The sequence below is a fragment of the Halichoeres trimaculatus genome, unplaced genomic scaffold (assembly GCF_033239565.1).
Source record: "Halichoeres trimaculatus isolate MK-OKI-2021-1 unplaced genomic scaffold, fHalTri1.1 fHalTri1_scaffold_20, whole genome shotgun sequence".
Taxonomy (NCBI): domain Eukaryota; kingdom Metazoa; phylum Chordata; class Actinopteri; order Labriformes; family Labridae; genus Halichoeres; species Halichoeres trimaculatus.
This window is the reverse complement of record NW_027437198.1, coordinates 2,585,673-2,609,588: the sequence shown is the minus strand read 5'-3', so window position 1 is coordinate 2,609,588 and position 23,916 is coordinate 2,585,673. Positions and strand designations below refer to the sequence as shown.

The following is a 23,916-nucleotide window of genomic DNA, read 5'->3' as shown; positions in this document are numbered from 1 at the left end:
AGAAGATTGGAAAAGCTTTGCCTGGTCTGATTAGTTTGGTTTTCTGCAGCAACATTTGGATGGTTGGGTCAGAATTTGGCATCAACAATATGAAAGCATGGATCTATTCTGCTTTGTATCAACGGTTCAGGCTGCTGGTGGTGTAATGGTGTGAAGGAGATCTTCATGGTTCACTTTGGGCCCCTTAGTACCAACTGAGCATGGTTTAAAGTTCACAGCCTACCTGAGTATTGTTGCTGACCATGTCCATCCCTTTATGAGCACAGTGTACCCATCTTCTGGTGGCTACTTCCAGCAGGATAACGAGCTGTGTTAGGCTTGAATCATCTAAAACTGTTTTCTTAAACATGACAATGAGTTCACTGTACTTAAATGGCCTCATCATGGATGTTCAGCCGACAAATCTGCAGCAACTGCGTGATGCTGTCATGTCAATATGGACCAAACTCTCCAGAATTTTTCCAGTACCTGGTTGAATAGGAATGGAACTGTTCACAAAATACACGCATGCACTGGAGAATTTTTCTGGGTGGGCGGGGCAGTATGGTGCTCACTGTGAGAGGATCACCGGCTGAGCAGCAGAGAGTGAAACGAGCGAATCATCTAAGAGATTTACTTTCTGACAACTGAAAACATTTAGTTTTCTGTTTATACTGGATGATTGCGATATAGCCGTTTTATACATCTTGCCTGCAAAAACCTGCGATACATTGAGTATACTCGATATATCCCCCAGCCCTAGTCGCAAGAATTTTCGTTCTTTAAAAACACTCGCCAGAGGGGTCTGAAATCTAATCGAAGTGCTCCCGGGCAGCAGAACAACTTAATGCCACAGGTACATCCTCTAACTCAGCCTTCTCCACTCGTTATGTACATTACACACGCCTTCCCACACAACTGTTCTGCCGTATCCTTCTCGCGTTGCGCATGCGTATGATCAGAGCTACTCACTTCAAACTGAGTTGTTGGACAAAAAAAAAAAATTACGAACCAAACTGAGTGAGGGAAACCGAACGTTTTTTTATTTTATTTTTTTTATAAAGCGTTCTATCCCTGTTGAATCTATGCCACAAAGGATTAAGGCTGTTCTGAAGGCAAAAGGTGGTCCAACCCCAAAGTGGCCAATATCCTGCAGCCCTACATTGTTTCATCTATGGTCCTCCAAAAAGCTTAAAAGAGAAGCTTCCTGTAAACCATTGTCTCTGTGGATGAGTAAAGCAGCCTGAGCTGCCCACCTACAGAAGGAACACCTAACCAGCCCTCCATCCAAATCTGGATGAAGATTTTAAAGCGTGCGATGGAGCCAGTTCTTCTGTACAGGAGTCTGGTGTTCTAATGAAAGCAGAACTCTGGGGGGGCTGTAAACATATGTATGTCATGCCAATAAAGCTTTTTCTGAATTAAGAGAGAGAGAGAGAGAGAGAGAGAGAGAGGGAGAGAACCAGAGAACCTGTTACCATGCAACTATCGTGTACGCGCGCGTGTGTGTGTGTGTGTGTGTGTGTGTGTGTGTGTGTGTGTGTGTGTGTGTGTGTGTGTGTGTGTGTGTTTGTAAAAGAGAGGGAGTGATATTTCATTGGCTGCTACAGAGGAGTTGGTCAAAACAACACCTGCTGTCTTCACACACAGGTTTTCTGAGATGCGCACACGTACACACTCCTGTGATGTTCCCATCACTCTGTTGTGTTTTTTACTTTTTCAGTCTCAGGTAAAATGTTTCAGTCCCATCATCAGTTCGGACGAGCCATCTCATCCTCCTCCACCTCCACCACATTCTTCCATTCTGTACATTCTGTACTACACACACACACACACACACACACACACACACACACACACACACACACACACACACACACACACACACACAAGAGCAGAGTGTATAGATACCAATAAATCTATGAAAGTAAACTGAGTGTGGAGAGATCCACCTCCACAGTGTTTGAAGAGCAGAGGAAAAACACACACACACACACACACACACACACACACACACACACACACACACACACACACACACACACACACACACACACACACACACAAAAGGTTCACACAAAGAGTTTTATAGATTTCATGCAGAATCAAGTTCTGGAGGGAATATGAACACATTTATTATTCTTAAGTACAATTTCACTAAATATAAACCCAGAAAATAGTTAATGTCATACTGTAATGAGCAGGTCAAATAATCCCACCAGACTCTAACATCCATCTTTTGTTTTCATGCTCAGCACACTGTAGTTTTTCCTACACTGTGTGTATTGACACTGAAAAGCAAACTTTTTACATGCTAAAAAAAAAAAATTGTGTTATTTCAGCTCCTTTGCGGATGCAACACTTTTGTGTCTCCTTTAGATTTCCATCATAATTAATGTTAGAAAACTACTTGTCACTTATTTGAACTGTGTCGACACCACACAGCTCTGTGACTCAGGGCTTTGTGTGCACTACAGCTCAGGGGCCTCATGTACAAAGACTTGCGTGGATTTCTTACTCAAACTTGGCTCAAATCCAGAAAACGTTGGAATGCACAAATATATCCAGATGTGTGAATCTGTGCGCAAGCATGAATCTAAGCACATTTTCTTTGGTCATCATCTCTCTCAACAACAACCAAACGGAGGAGGAGGAAAAGAGAGATCTCTCTCTTTTCCTCGCCTCTTCCGTTGGTTGTTGTTGAGAGAGCCATGCATTTGAGATTTTCCTCTCAGCACACTCAGAAAACTGAAAAAAGAATGAGTAAAAATTTATGAAAGGCAAATTGTAGGTGCTTTGCAATGAAGTTGAGACAGCCAAAATGTGCTTTTTTGGCATGCTGTCCTCCAGCATCAGTGTCACAGGAGTGAGTAGGAGAGTGTGAGTGAAGATGTGTCCTATTGAAAAGGTGAGGCTTATTTAAGAGCATATTGCAGGTTAAATGTTTTTTTTGAGTTAACGCTTAACATGGTCTGATCAAGGCATTTGATTGCGTGTGTGATTGCATGTGTTGATGGCGTACAGTGGCTCTGTATTATGTGAAATTATGTCATAATGTAACAACAGACTGCGTCAGCACACGCAGAGTCAGCTGCATTGATGTTACACTAACACACACACACACACACACACACACACACACACACACACACACACACACACACACACACACACACATTAACTTTCTTCTGTCCATTCTTGTTTTTTAAATGTCTAAATATCAACCCTCCTCTAGAAGTGACCATGATGAGACACACACTTGCGTGATTTCATCTGCTGCAAGTGAGGACTGTCTCTGTGTTTTGGATAGGGGGAGGGGCTCACGATAGCACACCCTGCCCATTCAGGCGATCAAAACACGCTTTAACGTCAGACTCCAAACTCCCAAAAAGTTGCAAGTAGGGCTGCACGATATGGCCAAAATCCAATATCTTGATATTTTTAGGCTATATCTCGATACACGATATACATCTCGATACTCTGATTTCTCCTCTAAATCACTACATTAATAGTAAATCCAACCCTTTGATGCATAAAATGACATCAGTATAATGGTTAAAGCAGACCTTTTAGTTGGATTTTTAAAATTTGAAAGCAAAAAGAGAAATCTCAATCAGGTAAAGTTGATCAAACCTTTTATTTTAAACCAAACTTTATGCAGTTACATATTGTTAGTTCCAGTAAAATAATTTATTCAAATTTATTCAACTGGCTGATAATATTATATTAGTTTATATCACACTTTGAAAATATAAACTAAATTTGGAGATAATGTTACTTTTATTTCTATAAATCAGCTACCTGGATAATGTTGGTCATGCCGAAAGGACTCTAGTGACTTTAGTCTTTGAGCTTGGGGTCTGTTTTGATTGTATTGTTTTTGGGTTTGTCTTCTGATAATATCCTAGCTTCACACACACACACACACACACACACACACACACACACACACACACACACACACACACACACACACACACTCAATTGATTATTGAGGTAAGCTGTGGCCCTGGTGACTGACTGGCTATCATTATTCCTCTCCAGGTAATGCCTTCCCAACAGGGTCCTCCCCCTTCCTGTCAGGTTACCCAGGCCCCTCCTCCTTGGCCTCTGACCCCACATACAGATCGTCCAACCCAAGTAGTCTGCAGATGGCTCAGCTCTGGGCGTCCCACACACACGAAGGTAAAGGTAAAACTGTGGTCTGTTTTTATCAACTGACTGATCAGCAGTGGTTTGTTTACATCCCCTGAATAATCAGCTGTGATTTGTATACATCACCTGACTGAGCAGCTGTGATGTGGTTTGTTTTAGGGCTGCAACGACGAATCGATAAAATCAATAAAAATTGATAAGTAAAATCATCAGCAACGATTTTTCATAATTGATGCACTGTGCTGCGTCATTACTGTGTTAGTTTCTCTACAGTTTATTTGTCTTCCTTTCTGTGGGATTATTTTGCGGTTGGCAACTCACTGAAGGTGCATTACTGCAGGGCTCTACACTAACTTTTTCACTGGGAGTGAAACAGGGCTAACAATGAATGATCAGGGCTAACAGTCAGTGATAAGGACTTATAGTTAGTGATCAGAGGTAATAGTTAGTCAAACATGTAATGTTTACAGTAAGTGATTTGGGTTAATAGTCAGAGATCAGGGGCCTGTACTACTAAACTGGATGAAGTCATCCAGGATAACTCTGCAACAACTCGCTGAACTTCACCGGATCTCCGTCATCCAGATCTGCTGTACTGCGAGGCTCGTTATCAACTTGATAAGTGAACTGGCTTCTGCGCACACACTTAAAATGGGCGTGGTTAGCGGCCCCTGAGCATTTTCTACAATGGAGAAGAGAGCAGCCTACTTTAGGGCGGAGGAGCAGCAAATAATCCTGCAAAAATACAAGGAGTACAGCAGGATTATCCAGGCCAGGAGCAACATGACTCTTTGAATGCGTAAATTTCCAAAATGCTGATATTAATAGACCTATCTCATCATGTGACGACACGGGCAGTTAGGTCCTTATTCATTCATGTTGTCAGTCAGTGTGTGTGTGATCAGCATCATATCCGACCTCATAATTAGAAAGAGTCCACTTTACTACAAATCCCAAGGAAAACGCTCATTATAGGCAGTTTGTATTGTAGATGCAATAGCAGTGGGGAAAAAAGGACATGGGAGCAAATAAGAAATAAATATAAAAACATCCTTCAAAGTGGTCAGTGCACACATTTCTACTTTTCCCTGACAATGTCTCAGTTATGATGATCAGTAAGACATTGTTTGCCAAAAAGACAGGGGGTGGTCCAGCGCCGGAGGACTTCACTCCGGCTGAGCAAATTGGTGACTGTGCGGTCTTTTATGCCCAACCGAGATAACCGATTGGTTAGCGGGCGGTCTGTCACACCCCATGAGCTCTTATCCTGGAATTTAACCTGCTCCAGACCAGGTTTGGCGTTAACCAGGGCAACGTGTCTGGATAAAAAAAGAGATCCACATTCGTAGTGCGGAAAACCCGAAACGTATCCTGGAAGTTATCTCTCTAAGAGCTAATCCAGCTTCTTAGTACAGGCCCCAGGGCTAACAGTTAGTGATCAGGGCTGGGCCTGGGCCGATAAATTTTGCTGGACGGTATATATACAATATATTGTCCCACAATTATTGACGATGAACTAGGGGTGTAAATCACCAGTTTCATGACGATATGATACGATATCGATTCTTTGGACAACGATATGATATTTGCCGATATCACAAAGTCTGTCCCGATACGATTTGATTAGATACGATTAGATACGATACGATACGATACGATATGATACGATACGATACGATACGATTCAGGGACCTTCGATCGATTTAAGATGATATTATGTAGTCACTGAACACAATCAGCAACATTTCACCTGAGGCAAGAAAGAAATACAAAACAATTTTGATAGTTTAATCACTGAAATGTGGAACGATGTGCTGACCTTTGGGTATGATAGTTTGTAGAGGATTATAGCCATCTGTATGATCTAATCATGTTTTAAAATTAAAACTGGTTAAATTCAGGTAAGGTGCTTTTTTGCCCCCACAATTATCTTATGGGTCTTACTGTTATACTGTAATGTTTGTTTGTAATTATATCAAGTAATGATGCAACACTATAATTAAAATGACTGATTACATAAACTTTATCATTGATTGCCAACATTTGACCATTTAGTGTCAAACCAAAATTGTGAAGCTTTGATTTTAATTAAACCCAAACATTTCTATTGTTCAAAATTAGAACTATCAACTTAACTAACTTAACATTGATAGTTTTTTTTTACTGTGATGCCTGATAACCACAGATTGTCAGCGTGATCAGACTTTGTTTCACTGTGTAATAGTCGATGTGGAGGAGGATTGACACTAAGCTCTCGCCGTTTTACTTTTTAACTATATGAAATTTCATGAATCAGTGCGCTACAAAATCAAATTATGAGATAACTCACTGCAGTCGTGTGGTGATGCACTCCTGTCATGTGTGCAGCATGCATCCTCTGCAGTCAGGTCGACCGTATCTTACCCGGATACAGGAGAGCTATTTTATGATTGGCCGATATGTCTGGCTCCCTTTTAGCTCTGTGATGCTAACAGCGTCTTGCTACACATTTGCCTACAGAGGTGTGGCTCGGTGGGTGCTAAACAGTACATTTTACAGCAGGAGAAATATCAGGCATGGCGTGTCAGAGAGTGAAAAGGTTCAAATGTGTGTCTCATACCCTGAGTGCGCGAGGCTTGAGAGGAAACTTCAGAACAACTCGCGGTTGGCCGGAAACGGACATGCCTGTCCGGTTGTGATTTCAAAATAAAGGCGTACATGACAGACCACGATGTTGATCGATGTTTTGACTTTCCATCGATGTGATTGGATCATTGCTTAACCAATCGATGTATCGCTGTATATCGATGGATCATTACACCCCTACAATGAACGTCAAAAATTGCACTTTAACAAAAAAACAGTATTAAAGACCAGCATTACATTTGGAATGCAGCAAACTAAACTTCTTGTGTCCATGTGAAATCTTAACATCCAGGTTAGAATTATCCTGAATGCTGCAAACTGAGGCAACTGGACTGTTCAAAGTTTGTGAAGACGTTTCTCCTCTCATCCATGAGACTCCCTCAGCCTCATCAGCTGGGTTTCTGTTATTTGGTAATTACCGGACTTTGACCGGTAAAATCTGCTGAAGTCCGACATATTTCAACTCCACTGGTCAAAATGTCCGGTGAAAAATATTCCCTCTTATCTTTTATGGATAGGCCTGGTCTATGTGGAACAAAGCATTTTTTTTTTTTTTTTTTTTTTTTTGTCAGGCGGTAGGTAGCACGGGTGTCATTTACTTGGACAAAGCGCGCAGAACAACAACAATACAGCGGGAGACACATGTCGAAACAGGCAAAACTTAAAGACTTTTTCACTAAAGAAAATAGTTCAGAGGAGAAAGATGGTGGTGAGGCTGAAATCACGGAGGCTGCAGTAGATGATGTCTTGCCTCCTGCCGAGAAGAAAAGGAAAAGTCGGTCGTTTCAGACCAAATGGAAGCTTCTGCTGTGCAATATTAATTTTAGTTAACCAATTGAGCCAGTTGATGGCACTCATTTTATTTGATACAGCCTATGCTTTAAAAGATAAATTGGCATGCTTTGGTATTATTCTTATATATACGTCGTATCATTTTAAGTCTGCCCCTCTACGTAAACGTGAGGATCCATGTAAACTTAATGGCATGACCAGATTAGACTTGTAAAATATAACTTCCATGAGGCTATTCACTCATGCAGTGACAGATCACCCTATAGAGCCCAAATGTCATAGTCGCTGTCGAGGTGCGGATCCTAACTGTCATTATTCGGGAGCTGTCCGCGGGACTTCGCTGTTTGACTCCTCATTACCCATTGACGCACAGTGTAGGGTTTTATAATCAGTTTTTGTCATCAGTCCACTCAGGTTGTTACACAACTTTAATTTGAAGATAGAACAAATGTTTCTAGTACCAAATTATTTATGTTTTTAAATGGCTTTGTCACATAAAGCGACAAAGATTACATCGATAGAAAATACACCCCCACTTAATAACAGGAATAGATTTTTTTTACAGGCTTGCTTTGTAGGTGAGTAGACTTAATATATATGTCCTGATTTTTGGGCATATCTTTAAATAAATTCCCCTACCACTCTATTGAAATTCAGTCCGCACGAAATTTGACAGGCAAGGGCGGGGCCCTTCGAAAAGTACCCCCCCCCCCCGCCTCGCGGAAGCTGCGGGGGTATACTTTGCAGCATTTAAGCTCAATAAATTCAGATAATATTTGACCGGGAAATCAAACACTTGTCCGGTAAATTGAAAACCTGCTGGTAACGTTGTCCGGTGCCGTTTTTTTATTGCGGAAACCCTGCTCATCAGCTTCATCCCAAACTATAATCAGTCCAGTTGTCTCAGTTTTAAACACTTAGAATACATTTTCTGTGAGCGCACATCTTTTTGCGTTGTTCCGTTTTTATTTACTTTGTCCATCAAACACCTCAGTGAGTGTTGACTGTCAGGACAAAGGCTCTGCATCTGCAGGTGAAGTTTCTTCCCCAGCTGGGAAAACTGGGTGTGTTTTAGGTGGTCATATGAGTTTGTTGTGTTGCTTCTTTTTGTTGCTGCACATTGGCTCTTCCGCGTTGATGGGCTCACCTTGTGGGGGTGGGAGAAAAATGGTTATACGGTATATCAGGATACTTTGTTTGGCAATATCAAAATCGGGGTTCTTTATAAAGACTTTTTTTTTTTCAAATTCTTCATTGCAGTCTTTGTTTGTAAACTGGATTGGCAAAAAAATTACCACTTTTCTTCAGCAGAGGGTGTAATGTTTCTCTCAAACCCACGTGATGTGCACTTTATGGGAAAATATGGCTCCTGGCTGTAGGCATTATCATCAACCAGCAACTTTTTTCACATGGTCCGGTGTTAAAAAAGCAAACTAGTGAATCGCGAGAATAGCATATTGGCCCAGCTCTCTCACCTCGCTTATTTGGTTTCAAGCCAAAATGTTTCTACACTGGGGCTGTAGTTTTGCTTTACAATTATCTTTCTTCCTTCTAAATACTACTACGTTAATCAGCATCCCCCCAAGCTCATAAGGCTCACTTGTTGCACTCTGTGTGTTTACGTTAGCCTGATGCTAGCGCCCAAGTGCTGGGAGCTATGCACAGAGTAGAGCCTCTTAAAATCCAGCCTGTTTGGAGCTGAGAGGCGAGGAAAACAGACACACATGTACATGGCAATATACTGAGACCAGCAAAATTATCGAGATCATTTCATTTAAAGTACGGTTAATTGATTTATTGACTATGTCCCAGGCATAATCAGGGCTAACAGTTAGGGACCAGGGCTAACAGTTAGGGATCAGGGCTAACAGTTAGGGATCAGGGCTAACAGTTAGGGATCAGGGCTAACAGTTGGGGACCAGGGCTAACAATTGGGGATCAGGGCTAACAGTTAGGGATCAGGGCTAACAGTTAGGGATCAGGGCTAACAGTTAGGGACCAGGGCTAACAGTTAGGGACCAGGGCTAACAGTTGGGGATCAGGGCTAACAGTTAGGGATCAGGGCTAACAGTTGGGTGGTTACAGGAAGCTCTGCCTGGATCAGTCCTGCTGGGCTTTGCGTCATTATTTCTATGTCCTGCCCTGAAAAGAGGCACTGACAAATTTATTCTTGGGTGTCTTGGCACTGCTGGGTGGAATGACTGCAGCCTCTTTGATGTTTCTGGGAATGGCTGGAGTGTGGGCACAGGGAATATCTCACCCCCCCTGGGAGGCAGACCCTTCCTCTTTATTTGAGACACTGCCCAGCAGATAGGAGAAGCCAGCTCAGCACTAAAAACAGAGTCAGTCCATCAGGCATTGGGCTAAATGAAGTGCCGGTCTCTGGGAGCAGCAGCTGGTTGCCGGGCAGATTCTATACCAATGACAACCACAGAGTGACCTCAGGCAGCACATCGGGCCCTCCCCTGTCAGAGGTTAAATTTGTTTAAGGTGGTTAAGGCTGGTGACCAGTCTGAGGTTAAGGTGAGAGTAATCTCTCCAGATCCAGATGATGCACAGGCTGCAGCTCATAGCAATAGTCTCACATCTTAAAAGTTTTTTGGACAGTTTAGCACACATTTCAGCTCCGAAGAAAAAACTGCAGCACACATTCTAGCTCCGAAGAAGGCACCATAGCTCTCGTTTCAGCTACAGCAAGACAGTACAGCATATATGTTAGCTGGCAAGAGGGCACATCAGTACACATTTTAGCCCCAAAGACGGTACCTGAGCATGCATTTTAGCTTTACAGAGGCTACTTCAGCACCCTTTAGCTTTAAAAAGGGCCTATTAGCATGCGTTTTATCTCCAAAGAGGGAACTTTTGCATGTGTTTTAGCACCAAAAGGTGCACTTCATAATATTGTTTTAGCTCCAGAGACAACACTGAAGCACATGTTTTAGCTCCAAAGAGGGCATTCTAGCATGCTTTTAAGATCTAAAGAGGCTACTTCAACATTCTTTTTTTTTCTCCAAAAAGGGCACTTTAGCATGTGTTTTAAGCTCCAAAAGGGACATTAAGAACACTTTTAGCTCCAAAAAGGTTCACAGGTTTGTAGTGCAAAAACAGCGCAAGGGAAAGGCTGGGCTCAGGATATTCATTGACTTGGTCTAATCAGTTGTAAAAGGGTTAAACACCTAGCAGAAACCCTTGTGTGGCAGCTAACAGTGAAACTGAGACTGCTCTCTTCAGGTTACCCTCACCTGCACAGCAGCCTCTTCCCCACCCCCTACCTGTCCCTAGGAAACCTGGAGCCTCAAGCACTGAGCTCACATCCTCTGTACGACTCACATAAAGGTCAGTCAACAACACATGCACACACACACACACACATACACACATACACACATACACACATACACACATACACACATACACACATACACACACACTGTGAGTCAACACAAACACACTGAGGCAACATTCAGCTCCTGATCTGTGTCTGTGTGTCTGTGTCTGTGTGTCTGTGTCTGTATGTCTTTGTGTGTTAGATGGTTTCTACCTGCCAACCTCCTTCTCTCAGCTCCCTTTTCACCCACCGGCGGTTCCTTCCAGTTCCACACCCCCTCAGAGAATGTCCAGTGATGCCAGCAGAGAGCCCCATTACCGAGGTGAGAGGGATAGAGGAAGAGAGCAAATGAGGGAGGAGCAGCGGCCGCACAGCGTGGTGGATCTGACGCAAGATGGGAGGAGTGCGGAAGAGCGGCGAGGGAGGAGCGCTGATCGGGATAGGGACAGGGACTTGGAAAGGGATAGATACATTTGGCCTCAGAGTCCTCAATCAAGCCAGACGAAACCACAATCCACAGCAGAACACAGACCCAGACCCTCACCTCCACAGCCCTCCTTCCCCTCAGGAGGAGGGGGAGGAGGAGACAGGTATCATGGACTAGAAACCGACAGAGGGGCCGGGAATGAGGAGTCTCGACCCCACAACCAAAATGACTTCAACCCTGACAGACAAAGGAAGAGCGAAGCATCAGGGACGCCTCGCGCCCCCTACCCTTACCCCCCTCCTGCACTTTACCCTCTCTCCTCTACCTCCACCTCCATGCCCAGGGAATCAATCAGAGAGCTGCGAGTCAGTGCACCAACATATGTACCTTCTGTGGAAGTCTATGATGAACGAACCGGGCCGATTCAGATCGCATCTCAGGCCCGGGACAACAAACAAAGCGAGAAGCAGAGAGAGCGAGAACAAGAGAGGGAGAGAGAGAGACACAGGGAGAGAGAGAGCTACAGGTTCCCTGAGAGGAGCCTGATGGATCATCCTCCGCACTCTGGCGACTTCAGCAATCATCGAGAGGAGGGTTCAGTCATTTGTTCGAACGGGTCGTCTAGAAAACAAGACTCTTCCTTCTCCTCCAGCCATACACTCTTCAGCCTGGACAGCAGAGGTGCCCACAGACACTCCTCACGACTGGGCATCGAGCGGGCGGGGGCAGAGTCAAAGTGGAGTACCACTATCAGTCCGTTAGCTAACTACGCCACCAGTCACATGGCTGCTCTTGCAGCTCAACATGGTCACACACTCTCCCCTCCCACACACACACATATATCCCCACACACAACACACCGACCCAGCAGCAACACACACTCCACCCACAGGCACTCCCCCCAAACACACCCCTCCCCTCACACAGCTGAGGATGGGGGCCAGAGACGCTATCTGGACCCAGCAGTGCTCTACAGACCTGAGGGAGAGCGGCCTGGGGGTGAGGCCTCTGATCACTCAGGGGTCTCTGCCATGCAGAGTCTGATCAAATACAGCGGGAACTTTCCCTCTGACAGCCCTGGGTCCTCCAGGCAGGCCACAGATGGAAGAGGACCCTTTGGAGGACTGGGACACATTGGGCAAGAAGAACGAGAGCAGGACCAGGTAAGAGAGCAGGACTTGGAAAGAGAGCTGGACCGGGAGAGAAGGCAAGACAGAGAGAGAGAAAGGCAGTCAACTGGATTGGGAGCTTCAGGGTCATTAAGAGTCCCCCCCCAGCTGAAGAAGGAGCAGGAGCGCCCGGACAGCGCTCGGTCTTTTGGCCGGGAAGGCGATGGAGAGGTACGTCATCCGCCAGTGGGCATTGCCGTGGCCGTGGCCCGACAGAGAGACAGCAAGAGCAGCAAACTGAGCACTGGACTGTCAGACACCCAAAGGACGCTGCTGCAAACCACCATTAAAGGTAAGTGTGACACCTGCACAGTCTGTCAGGTAAGCATGCATACTAAACTCTTATTGGCTGTGGGGCGTCAGATTATTCCCTACCTGAAAACACAACTATCAAAACTCCCCTTTTCAGCCCTCTGGAGGATGTGCTACCTGTGTTGTACTGGGGCAGGGCTTCTCAGTCCCAGAAGTGCTCTGGTTCCTGTTTGAGTATTGACCAATCAGGTGTTGGCAGAAAAAACGTTCTATAAATAGAGTAACAGTAGGTCGTCTCCTAACCCCTGACCTTCTGTCAAACATATGGTCTAAGCCCCGCCCCCTACCTGCTGTAAAACATGTGGTCCAAAACCCAGCCTCTAGCATTGTTTAGTGACAAACTCAAACCATGCAGTTATTCCTGGACCCCAGGGGCCTATATCAGGAAGCGGGATTAATGTTTTAGCAAGGTTATTTCAGGGTTGGGTCAGGGTGTCTACTGTGCTGCTTGCTAATGCTGCTGTGGAGCTAGCATTGGCATCGGGTGGAATGTAAACAACAGTCACAAACAATGCTGTTAACTTCTGCAGAAGGTAGATGGGCCTGCATTTACATATTCCAGTTCCGCGGAACAGTGGCTGTCCACAGTCACTGTGTCAGTACACCAGTTGTTGTTTATGTACGAACACACACACACCTCCTCCTTAACTCTGTCTGGAATCCTTCGTTCTATCCTGTAGATGGGCTATGTAGCCAGCTAGCTCGATAGCTGAGTCTGATACGGATGAGTTTAGCCAAGATTCTGTGATCAGAATAATGCAGCTGTCCTTAACAATGTTGTTAACTACAACCTGGAGCCTAGGTTCATCCATTTTGTTGGTGAGGGATCGTGCATTCTGTACCCGCATAAGCACTCAGGCCCTGCAGCCCCTCTTCATGGTGATCCACTAAGACCCAGGAGTTCTTGCTGTGTCCATCGAGATGTTGTGCGAGTCAATAAAATCAGCAGTGACGCTCTGTGTGACCACCTGTCCTATCTGGAGCAGTTTGCGTCTGTCATATCTGGTTTTAAGATCGTCCATAAGTCTGTTTTCAACGTACTGGTTGGGAGAGCAGTTAGCTGCAGCTATTGTAAGCACTGCCATGCTAACAAAAACCATAGTAAGTTAATCGCGCTTTGTGTTATAGGCCCCAAGTCACTCAGAGCTGCAACCCCCCCCCCCCCCCCCCCCCCCCCCCCATCCTGTGTGTGTGTGTGTGTGTGTGTGTGTGTGTCTGTGTCTGTGTGTGTGTGTGTGTGTGTGTGTGTGTGTGTGTGTGTGTGTGTGTGACTTCAGGAGAGTGTATTAATGATTAATGTAGCAGAGTGATTGGTCTGTCAGCATGTCCCTCCCTCTTGGAGAAGAGCTCACAAAAAACAGCAGTGGGAGTTTTCACACATACACACCTACACACACAGATGGATGAATGATGGAAGGTAGTGTATGCACAGGAAGTGTGTTTGTGCATATATGTGTATTTGTGTTTGTGTTTGTTTAAGGTGAGGTGGTCAAGTTATGTTCCTGTAGTCAATAGGTGTGGATTAGTGTACATCATACGTTACCTGTGTGGGGTCTGTCCTCCAGGTAACACTCTCAGTGTTTCCCACAGGATTTTAGGAGACTGTGGTGGGAGAGTCTCTGACCCTTGGCAGTTTTAATGTGTGTGTACATTTTTAAGCGCAATGTATCGCCCTTACAGTAAGTGCAGTTTGGGACCATGGACATGAACATACGCTGATAAATAAGAACTTACAAAGGCATATCAGAAATATTTTAAATTTGATTCAGAAACAAAACCAGAAACTCCGTGATCTGTGATCCGTAACCAGGCTACTGAGACTGTAGCCTACATTTATTCTCTCACCTGAGTTAACGAGGTGTGTGTTTGAAGCTGATGAGAGAAAAGAGAGCACGAGGATGTGAGGAGGTGAAAGGGAAGCAACGTGGAAACCCTTTATATTGTTTTAACATCTTAAATTTTTTTTTTTTTTGGATTAAGGGTCAGATTACTATTTTTCTTCTCTCTGCTCCCTTATTTGGATTTAGGAGTGTTGTGTTTTCATTCTTTTTTTTTTTTTTTTTACAGTGACTGCTGAAAATTGTCTAAATAAATAAAGATTCCTAAATTTGCTGTGGCCCACTTCATCACAAAATGTTGCCTAAATCAATGCAAGATCATTTTCTGACTGATATTTCCTGATATTGCTGTGTATCTGGCTTTGAGAGAAATTCATCTTCTTCCACGCTCTCTCCGTCTGTTGTGTTCACCATCTTACCCTGACGTCACTACAAAAATCACAGAGCGCACATGGCTACTTAATATGCACGTACTGATTTGCACGCGGCGCGCTGAAGGCGGGAAAGGAGGCGCGCTCACCACATTCATACTTTTCTCGGAGCGGTGTGATTTATCACAAGGAATAGAGTGCAGCCGTGTGTACGCAGAGTTTGATAGATCTGAAAAGAGTGTTGGTCGTCTGCACGTTTTGCCTTTTCGTCGTAAGTGAAACTTAAGAGGACTTCGCTGTAATAATTTAGGCCCCAGGAGAGGAGAATATGAAATAATAAGCCGCGTCAGCTCGTTGGTATTGTACAGGTAATTGTACTGTGGGCCTCCACTGACTCTGAATGCACTGTGATATTAAAACAGTGCGGCCACTCTCGTCATTGAAACTCTGGAACCGAGACGTGCGCGGTGCAGCCGTTCCTCTTCCCGAGCAGGGGGGCAGAGCAGGGGGGCAGAGATACTGTGTCCACGACTGCAGTTAGCATGGGCGCTAATGCCCAAAAAAGAAATTGCACTGAAACTTAGAGTCAGACGTCCCACTCCAGTGTCGCTGGAATCTGGTTTGCGCCAAACGTACCAAGTAAAGAGCGACATCTATGAGCGCACTCTTGTTCTCGCTTTTTTACGGGCGGTAGGAAAGTACAGCTGTGTAATGGTCTGACAGAGTGACGGATCGTATTTTTTTTCTCCATATGAGACTGTGGCGGGGCCAAATGAGACTGTGGCGGGCCGCCACAGTCTCATTAATTAATGGGAAACACTGACTTTGACAGACATGCCTGAGGGAGTAGGTAGAGCTGTCAGGTGTTTTTTCTTCTAAAAACAGAGAGAGAAAGAAGGACGAGAGAGGGGAGGGAAGGGGGGCAGCTGCTCTCTAAAACAGATGGACAGACTAAGGGCTGCACAATGTAGCCAAAAACCAATACCTTTTTTTTATTTTTAGGCTATATTAAGATACACAATAAATATCTAAATATTCTGATTTTTCTTTTAAATCACTTAATTAATGTTAAATCCAACCATTTGATGCTGAAAATGGCATCAGTATAATAATTTAAGCAGACCATTCGGTTAGATTTTTAAAATTTGCGTGCAAAAAGGGGAAAATCTTGATCAGATAAAGAATATCACACCTTTTATTTTAAACCAAACTTTACATAGTTACATATTTTTGGTTCCAGGAAAATACTTCATTCAAATTTATTCAACTAGATTATATAATATTATATAATATTATATTATATTATATTATATAATATTATATTATATTATATTATATTATATTATATTATATTATATTATATTACATTATATGGGTATGCCATTTCATACTGTTAACGATAATACACAGTATGATATTTTAATTATACTTAATATAATTTAATATAAATCTTCTCTCACAATATGTACATTGCAGAGACACAATGACATAATATGATGCTCCCTGCTGTGTACAAAACAACAATGGCCAAAAGCGAAAGTAGCACAGCAGCATGATTTTGTCCCCACATGAGAATTTGGTGCCTAAAAGAGGAGCTCTCGGTGTGGAGGTGGTTTGGCTGACCAAAGATCAGACATGCAGCAAAACACATTATACGGAAATGTGCAGGACAACTATTACCTCGCAGGGGATGTCAACACCACAAACATGTTCCACCACCTCAAGGTGAAGCACACGGCCGAATACAACGGGCTATGAAAACATTTGAGGAAAACACGAAAGCTATGTTATCACTGGTGGAGTTTTTTGCCTTCACAACAGACGTGGTCGAGCCAAACGTCTGAACCCCATATCGACCCTACCCCTAATTCACTGCAGCAGAGGGAGAGACACACACCAAAGTTTTGCAAACAACTCCTGATAGAGGCCAGAATGTTGACCTAATCACTGTGAAAATATGATATTTTAGTAGGAAATTTAGTGAGGAATCCATCAATGTAATTGTTAAAGCTGTACGACTTTTACTTTTTTATGTGAAAGCCAAACTACTGCAGCTTGATTTTCCATTTTTAATGGGGGAGCTCAGAGGTCTTCTTTTATGTTCACCAACTCTTAGAGCTCACCATTCGAAAATTGTTTGAGAAACAACGAAATCCCAACTAAGTTTTGTAAAGCAGGGTTTAGTCTGTCATGTGAGCAAATTTCAAGCCAGTACCACTTGTGGTTTCAGACAAGATAATTTTGGAAGAAAGGGTAAAAATGTGGCAAAATTTATTTTGAAAGGCAAATAGCCGACTTCCTGTTGGAAATAGGTCAGGGGTGCCAGCATATGATTTTTGCGTCTCAATAAGACAAACATTTTGACGTTGGTTTGATGTCTGTATAACATTCCTTGTGGAAACTAGGGGCGTTTTAGTGTGCCGCTACAGAGAAAATTATGGGATGATGTGGGTCAAGTGCGGTATCACATGAAATTTTTCGTAATTCTGAGGTATTAGCAATTTTGGCGAGTTTTCGAGCACGTTTAGGGGGTCAAATAAGAGCTCAAAGACCCTGTAATAAGAAATAAATAGACCAAATACAATAGTGTCCTCACCCAAAGCTTTAACAGTGAAGTTGTGTAAAAGAATAATAATTTAGACATCTAAGTTAAAGCATGTTTACATTAGATTTAGGGTGAACTATTTGCAAATCACTTTTATAAGTATTTGTTTATAAGGTGGTTTAAAAAATTTTCTTGCTGCAACTTATATCTGTGACCAACATCTGTTAAATGTGCTTTCCTTCCTTTTAATGCATTTACCGAGTTAGGTTCTTGCCTGTGATTGGTCAGCCCTGTGTCATGTGAGCAAGTACCAGGGAAATTAAGTTGTTGCAGTGTTTCAAGACCGGTTATTATTGACTATGGGCTTGTTTTCTAATGTTTAGTTGCTTATTAGGGCTGGCTTTGCTCTCAGAGTTTGTGACTAAAATCCAGAAAAACTGTCTGTACATAGAGCGAAGAAGACTCTCCAAATCACGCAATCAGGCACTATGCACCGGGAGCTGTCAGCCTGGCTGTCCAAGCCAGAGATGCATATAGCCTCTGTCAGCGTGCAGTGCCGCCAGGGCGCAGAGATATTTCCTCATCAATATTCCTCATGTATGAACTTGGTAACCTTTACCATAAAATTATCCAGTAACAGGGTGCCTGACGCTGTGAACTGAAGATTCAGATGAGCATTTAATGCCTGGTATTTAATTTCACAATATGACAACAACAATAAAAACAATAATACAACGCGTCGACTATTAAAATTCACGTTGATTAATTTTTATAGTCGACATTTATTAGAGAAATAGAAAATAGAAATAGAAAAATAGAAAATACTTTATTTATCCCCGAGGGGAAATTCAGGAGTCACCGCAGCATTTAAGAAAACAAAAGTAAGAAAGAGTATAGAAAGTGCAAAAAAGTCCATAAGAAATTAGATGACGACATCCTGTCCACCACTCGTCCACCACTCTCCAGCCACCTCCACAGGGTCCAGGACTGAGCCTCCCCAGAAGTCTGTTCAGTCTCTGTCTCCTGGATCCTGTCTGCTTACAGCAGGCGAAGCTCCTCCAATGTCAGCTCCGTCAGCCACGTCCGTGAACAGCACGATGCCGCTGGGTTAGCACAGCTTGCTCGTCCATCCCCCGGGGCTAGATCCCACGTTCCCAACAACGATGGATGGAAGGACAGGTCCACGTTGTCACCTCCCAGCTCACATCCGAGAACCAGCACGTTGTCCTCCTCCTCCTCAGCTTGAGGGAAATCATCAAGCTTTACCCTAGTTAGCATTGACATGCTACAGGCTGCTAACAGCTAATTTCGCATGTAAACAATGCAGCCATGGTTACATGTAGGATCTCCAGACAAACACAGGAGAAAAGTAGTAAAAAATATCGCCAAAGCCACAAAAAGTTTGATGTCCGTGACCGACAATGAACCATACAAAGTGATGATCCACTCCAAATACAAAGATTATGAAAAAGAGACGAAAAAAATTACAAGAAACTTACAAAGACGAGAGAGCTGCTGCAACAGGCAGCTACCTAGATATTGTTGGTCATTTTGAAAGGACTTAAGTGACTTCTGTCTGTAAACCTGGGGTCTGGTTTTTTTGTATTGGATTCACCTCCTCCCTCTGCTAACTTTGCAGCTCAGAGTTCTGGTTTTGGAATGCTATTACACAAAACTTGTGATGGTGCCACAGAACCTTGTTTGTTTTCTGATAAGTGCAGTATTTTGATATCCAGCTGTAAAACAACAAACTCTTCTGCGATCACGTATCGAGCAGTGCACAGCTGAGTGCCATGACTGAACAGCAGATTTTTGGGGGGGGGGGCGTGCTAGCTGTGTGAGGAGCACCAGCAGAGCAGCAGATTAAAATGGGTGAATCACTGAAGAGAATTACATTCTGACATCTGAAAACATTTTTGTGACTGTTTGAACTTGATGATTGTAATATAGTCATTTTATACATCGCATGTGCAACAACCTGCAAAATATCAAGTATATTTGATAGAGGTAGACCAATATATCGGCCGGCCAATATATCGGGCCGATATTTGGACATTTGTCTCTATCGGCCATCGGCCGTATTTTCTTTTAAAAAGCCGATTTTTGATCCGTTGTATAAAATGATGCAATTTTTGATCAGGCACAAAAAAGATGAGCACCTCAAACTTGTGGAACCACTTGGATACATTACATACTTTTGTTCAAATTATATTAATAAGTTTACATTTCTTTTTTGACATTTTAAGAAGAGTGTGAATGTTTACTACTGCTTGTTACATTGTGTGTTTACTCAGACAAAATATGTCATTGTTTTGAAAGCTGAATAAATGTTCAGAGAACTGGACACGACTTGTTGTAATAGATTTCTTTTAGTTGCTCAGAAATTGCTGCGTTTCACAAAAATGTGATAAATACATATTTATTTAACTACCGGCCTGAATATCAAACTGGAAAAATCGGCTATGCATATCGGCATCAGCTGCCCAAATTTGGAAAGCATCGGCATCGGCCCCCAAAAAACCCATATCGGTCGACCTCTAATATTTGATGTATCCCTCAGCTCTACAGACTCTCTGTAACCTTGGTAACAGTTCTTAAATTTTTACTGCAAAGCATGTCAGGGTTTGTTGAAGTCAGTCTTCCCCTAACAGGCCATAGACACACATACACACACACACGCACGCACGCACACACACGCACACACACGCACACACACACACACACACACACACACACACACACAGCTGCTCATGGTACCTCCAGAGAATGTGGAGTATGGAGGAGAGCGTCTCATGTTCATTCTGCTGAGATCAGTGCAGTGCAGAGGGTTACAGGATCAGAATGTGTGTGTGTGTGTGTGTGTGTGTGTGTGTGTGTGTGTGTGTGTGTGTGTGTGTGTGTGTGTGTGTGTGTGTGTGTGTGTGTGTGTGTGTGCGTGTGCGTATGCGCGTGTACGTGTGTGTGTGTGTGGAGGCATAGAGGACAACACACATAACAATAACAAGATGATATGGAATAATAGTTTACGCATCAAACAACAGGATAAACATCATAGTTGTCAGGAATAAAAGTTAGTAATATATACAGTATATATGTATTGTTAATGTCTTTAGCCTTTCTTTCTCTATCTCTCCTGAATTTGTGCTGTCCCTTCATCACTTTCTGTCAGCTACAAATCACTTCCTGTCTGATCTATAACCACCCCCCCCACCCCCCCTTCCCCCCCGCATGTACGAGCAGATGAGGAGGGAGTGGACAATCGAGCTCGACGTCACAATGACCGTTTGCTGGCTGGCCGGATAGAGCATGAGCAGGAGAAAGTGCTCAGGTACACTGAGCAGTTTTATCTGAGGATTTAACATCTTTCTGCTGACCTATACATGCAAATTGAACTTTTACTCATCTATACTGTCAGATTAACCAAGAGAATGAACCCATTCAAATATATACTCTCAGATTAACTCATACTTATCTATACTCTCAAAAAACTTTACTCATCTATACAATCAGATTAACCTTTATCACTCTTAAATCTCAAATTAACCCATACTAATATATACTCTCAGATTAACCCCCACTAATCTATAAATTCAAAAATATTATCCATATTTTAAGATTGAACCTTCCTAATCTTTACTCTCAAATTGACCAACACAGTTCTATACTCTTAGATTAACCCACAGTAATCTATACTCTCTAATTTAACCTTAATAATCTATACTCTAAGATTAGTTCTTACTTATCTTTACCTCATTTTAACCCTTAAATACCTGAGCCTCAAAATGCCTGTCTGCACCTTTTTGCTTATTTTGACAATAAAATGGACAAAAAATGTCCTGAAAGTGAAAGCTTTGGCCCACTTCTCCGGAATACTTTCAATATCTAGAGTTATTTCTAATTTAATGCATTTTATATGAGATTAAAAAAGTTTAAAATAAAGGAAAAAACAAAAACAGAATTGAATTTTAGAGGTTTAGTGAAGGAAAAGGTACAGCAATCAAACATTAGGAACAGATTTTACATGATGAATTTAGAGTTTGAACATTAATAAGCATATGCACATTAACATTTCCAAGCATTGTCTCTTATTTTGTGAATAAAAAAACATTGCTAAAAGCATCAACAGAATCTCCAGCGTCCCCTCTGCTTTCTCTCTCCTCACACACACGTCACCTGAGGATCACTGCTTCTCGTCTCAGGACAAAACTGAAAGTCAAAGTATGGGACAAGGGATTCAGCTGGTTACGCTCATTGTATAGTGCAAATAAGGCTTGGTGTAATGATTTACAAAGGATATCACATAGTTCAAACATCAAATTATGCCCAAATAGTAAAAAGAAGTCTTGGTATACTGTTCTAACGTTGCACAATGAATACATCTGCTATTTTACACACTGCGCACACACTTACACATATACAGTACAAACGCAGCACATTACTCTGTTCTAAAAACTTTATTACACATCGTCAACCATGAATTTTGCAGATATTTTACAAATGAGGTACAGTGCTCTAAAAATGTCACCACACAATACAAGCCTCCATCAACACGAGAAATTAAACATATGAAGTAAAAACTAGACAGAGAGCTACATTCATCCCAAAGTTCATCCAGTGTAACGTTACCTTTTTCCCATAAAGTTGCTTCTTTAGTCTCAGAATGCAGAAACCTCAATTGAGGTTTTATAAACCGGGAGGATAATCTTTTTTGGCATTTTTTGGAGACTTTTGGAGAGCTCTGTCCTCTCTATAGGCTCTGGACACAAGTCTGCTTCGCATTCTTGTGTGTATTCGCAATCTTCCTTTAATGCCTGAGTGAAATTACCACGAAAACCACATATTGACTGAAAAGAACAGTCTCAGCTTTCACAAACTTTTGTCTGATTGTGCAAACTGTTTAAGAATAACGGTCCTTTACAGTGCAATGTGTCGGTGACGACACATCCAGTGTTAAAGGGTAATACTTGCTCATCTTTACTCTCGGATCTAACTATGATTACCTAAACTTTGATTCAAACTTTACTTATCTTAACCTTAAGATCAATCTCCACTTATCTTTCCTCTTAGATTAAACCTCACAAATCTTTACTTTTAGATTAAACCTTACTTATCTTAACTTCTAGATTAAGTTTTACTTATCTTTAGTCTCAGATTAAACTTCATTTATCTTTAGTCTCAGATCAAACTATGACAATCTTATCCTTTACATTAAACCTTTATATTGTTACTTTCAAATTAAGCCATACTGATCTTTACTCTTGAATCAAACTGTGATAATCTTTACTTTAAGATTAAACCTTACTTATCATTACTCTCAGATTAAACCTTGCTTTAGTCTCAGATCAAACTATGTTAGTCTTTACATTGAGTTTAAACCTCACTAATCTTTACATTAAGATTAAACCTTCCTAATCTTTACTTTTAGATTAAACCATACTTATCTGTACCCTCAGGTTAAACCTTTCTAATCTTTGCTCTCAGATCAAACTATGATAATCTTAACTTTTTGATTAAAATTTACTTATCTATAGCCTCAGATTAAACCTTATCTGTCTTAACTGTTAGATTAAACCCTACTTTTCTGAACTTTTAGGTTAACATCTACTAATTTTAACTGTAAGATTAAACATTAGTAATCTTAATTATTAGATTCAACTTTGCTAATATTCCTGTTATATTAAACCCTAGTAATCTTAATTTTTAGATTAAACTTAACCAATCTTATCTCTTAGATCAAACCTTACTAATCTTTACTACCAAAGTAAACCTTGTTCTATGTATTAATATGTAGTCCTAGTGAAACCTTGGTCTGTGTCAGTCTAGTGTTGACCCCTCATGAGCTAAACTATCCTGTGTTTTTTCAGTGAGTCTAAGGATCTGGCAGAGTTTACTCGGATGCACTCAGCCCCGCTGTCTTCCTCCTTGACACCCAGCCTCATGACCCCCAGCCTCATGACCCCAAACCTCATGGTGACTGGTGGAGCAGCGTTGGCTGATACTGGGCGCTGGCCTCCTGACCCCTCAGCTCTGACCCCTCACCCCTGGATGAGCCGACCTGGAGCCCCACCTGTGTGGCTCCCTGGCTCCTCATATGGTGAGTGCAGGTGATCTTAGATAATATCAGGAGGAAGTGTGTATCTATAATCAGCCAGTCAACAGAGGACCGACTCTAAAGGACAGAAACCTGAATGTTAAAAAAGAACAAGGCAGAAAGACTGTCTAAATCATTGGCCCCATTTCCACCAAGTGGTCCAGTTTGGATCAGCGCAGTTTGATACGGGTCGGATCGGTAAAGCCTGTCTTGCCTGTGTTTCCACAGCCAACCAGGCCCTCTCATAGTAGGCAGCGTGTAAGCTGTTTGTGGATAGCTGCATC

The 23,916-nt window shown here is 42.5% G+C and overlaps 1 protein-coding gene across 2 annotated transcripts in view; it reads left to right on the top strand.

Moving 5' to 3' along the window:
• Positions 1–23,916, top strand: part of tnrc18 (trinucleotide repeat containing 18) — a 71,140-nt gene that overhangs the window by 21,406 nt on the left and 25,818 nt on the right. The window contains exons 3-7 of one of the 2 annotated variants that reach the window (XM_074696737.1): positions 4,024–4,170; positions 10,783–10,887; positions 11,082–12,767; positions 20,782–20,869; positions 23,406–23,635. In XM_074696737.1, coding sequence (XP_074552838.1) covers positions 4,024–4,170; positions 10,783–10,887; positions 11,082–12,767; positions 20,782–20,869; positions 23,406–23,635 — 2,256 coding nt within the window. The remainder of the gene's footprint in view (positions 1–4,023; positions 4,171–10,782; positions 10,888–11,081; positions 12,768–20,781; positions 20,870–23,405; positions 23,636–23,916) is intronic. The other variant, XM_074696738.1, reaches the window with a different exon arrangement.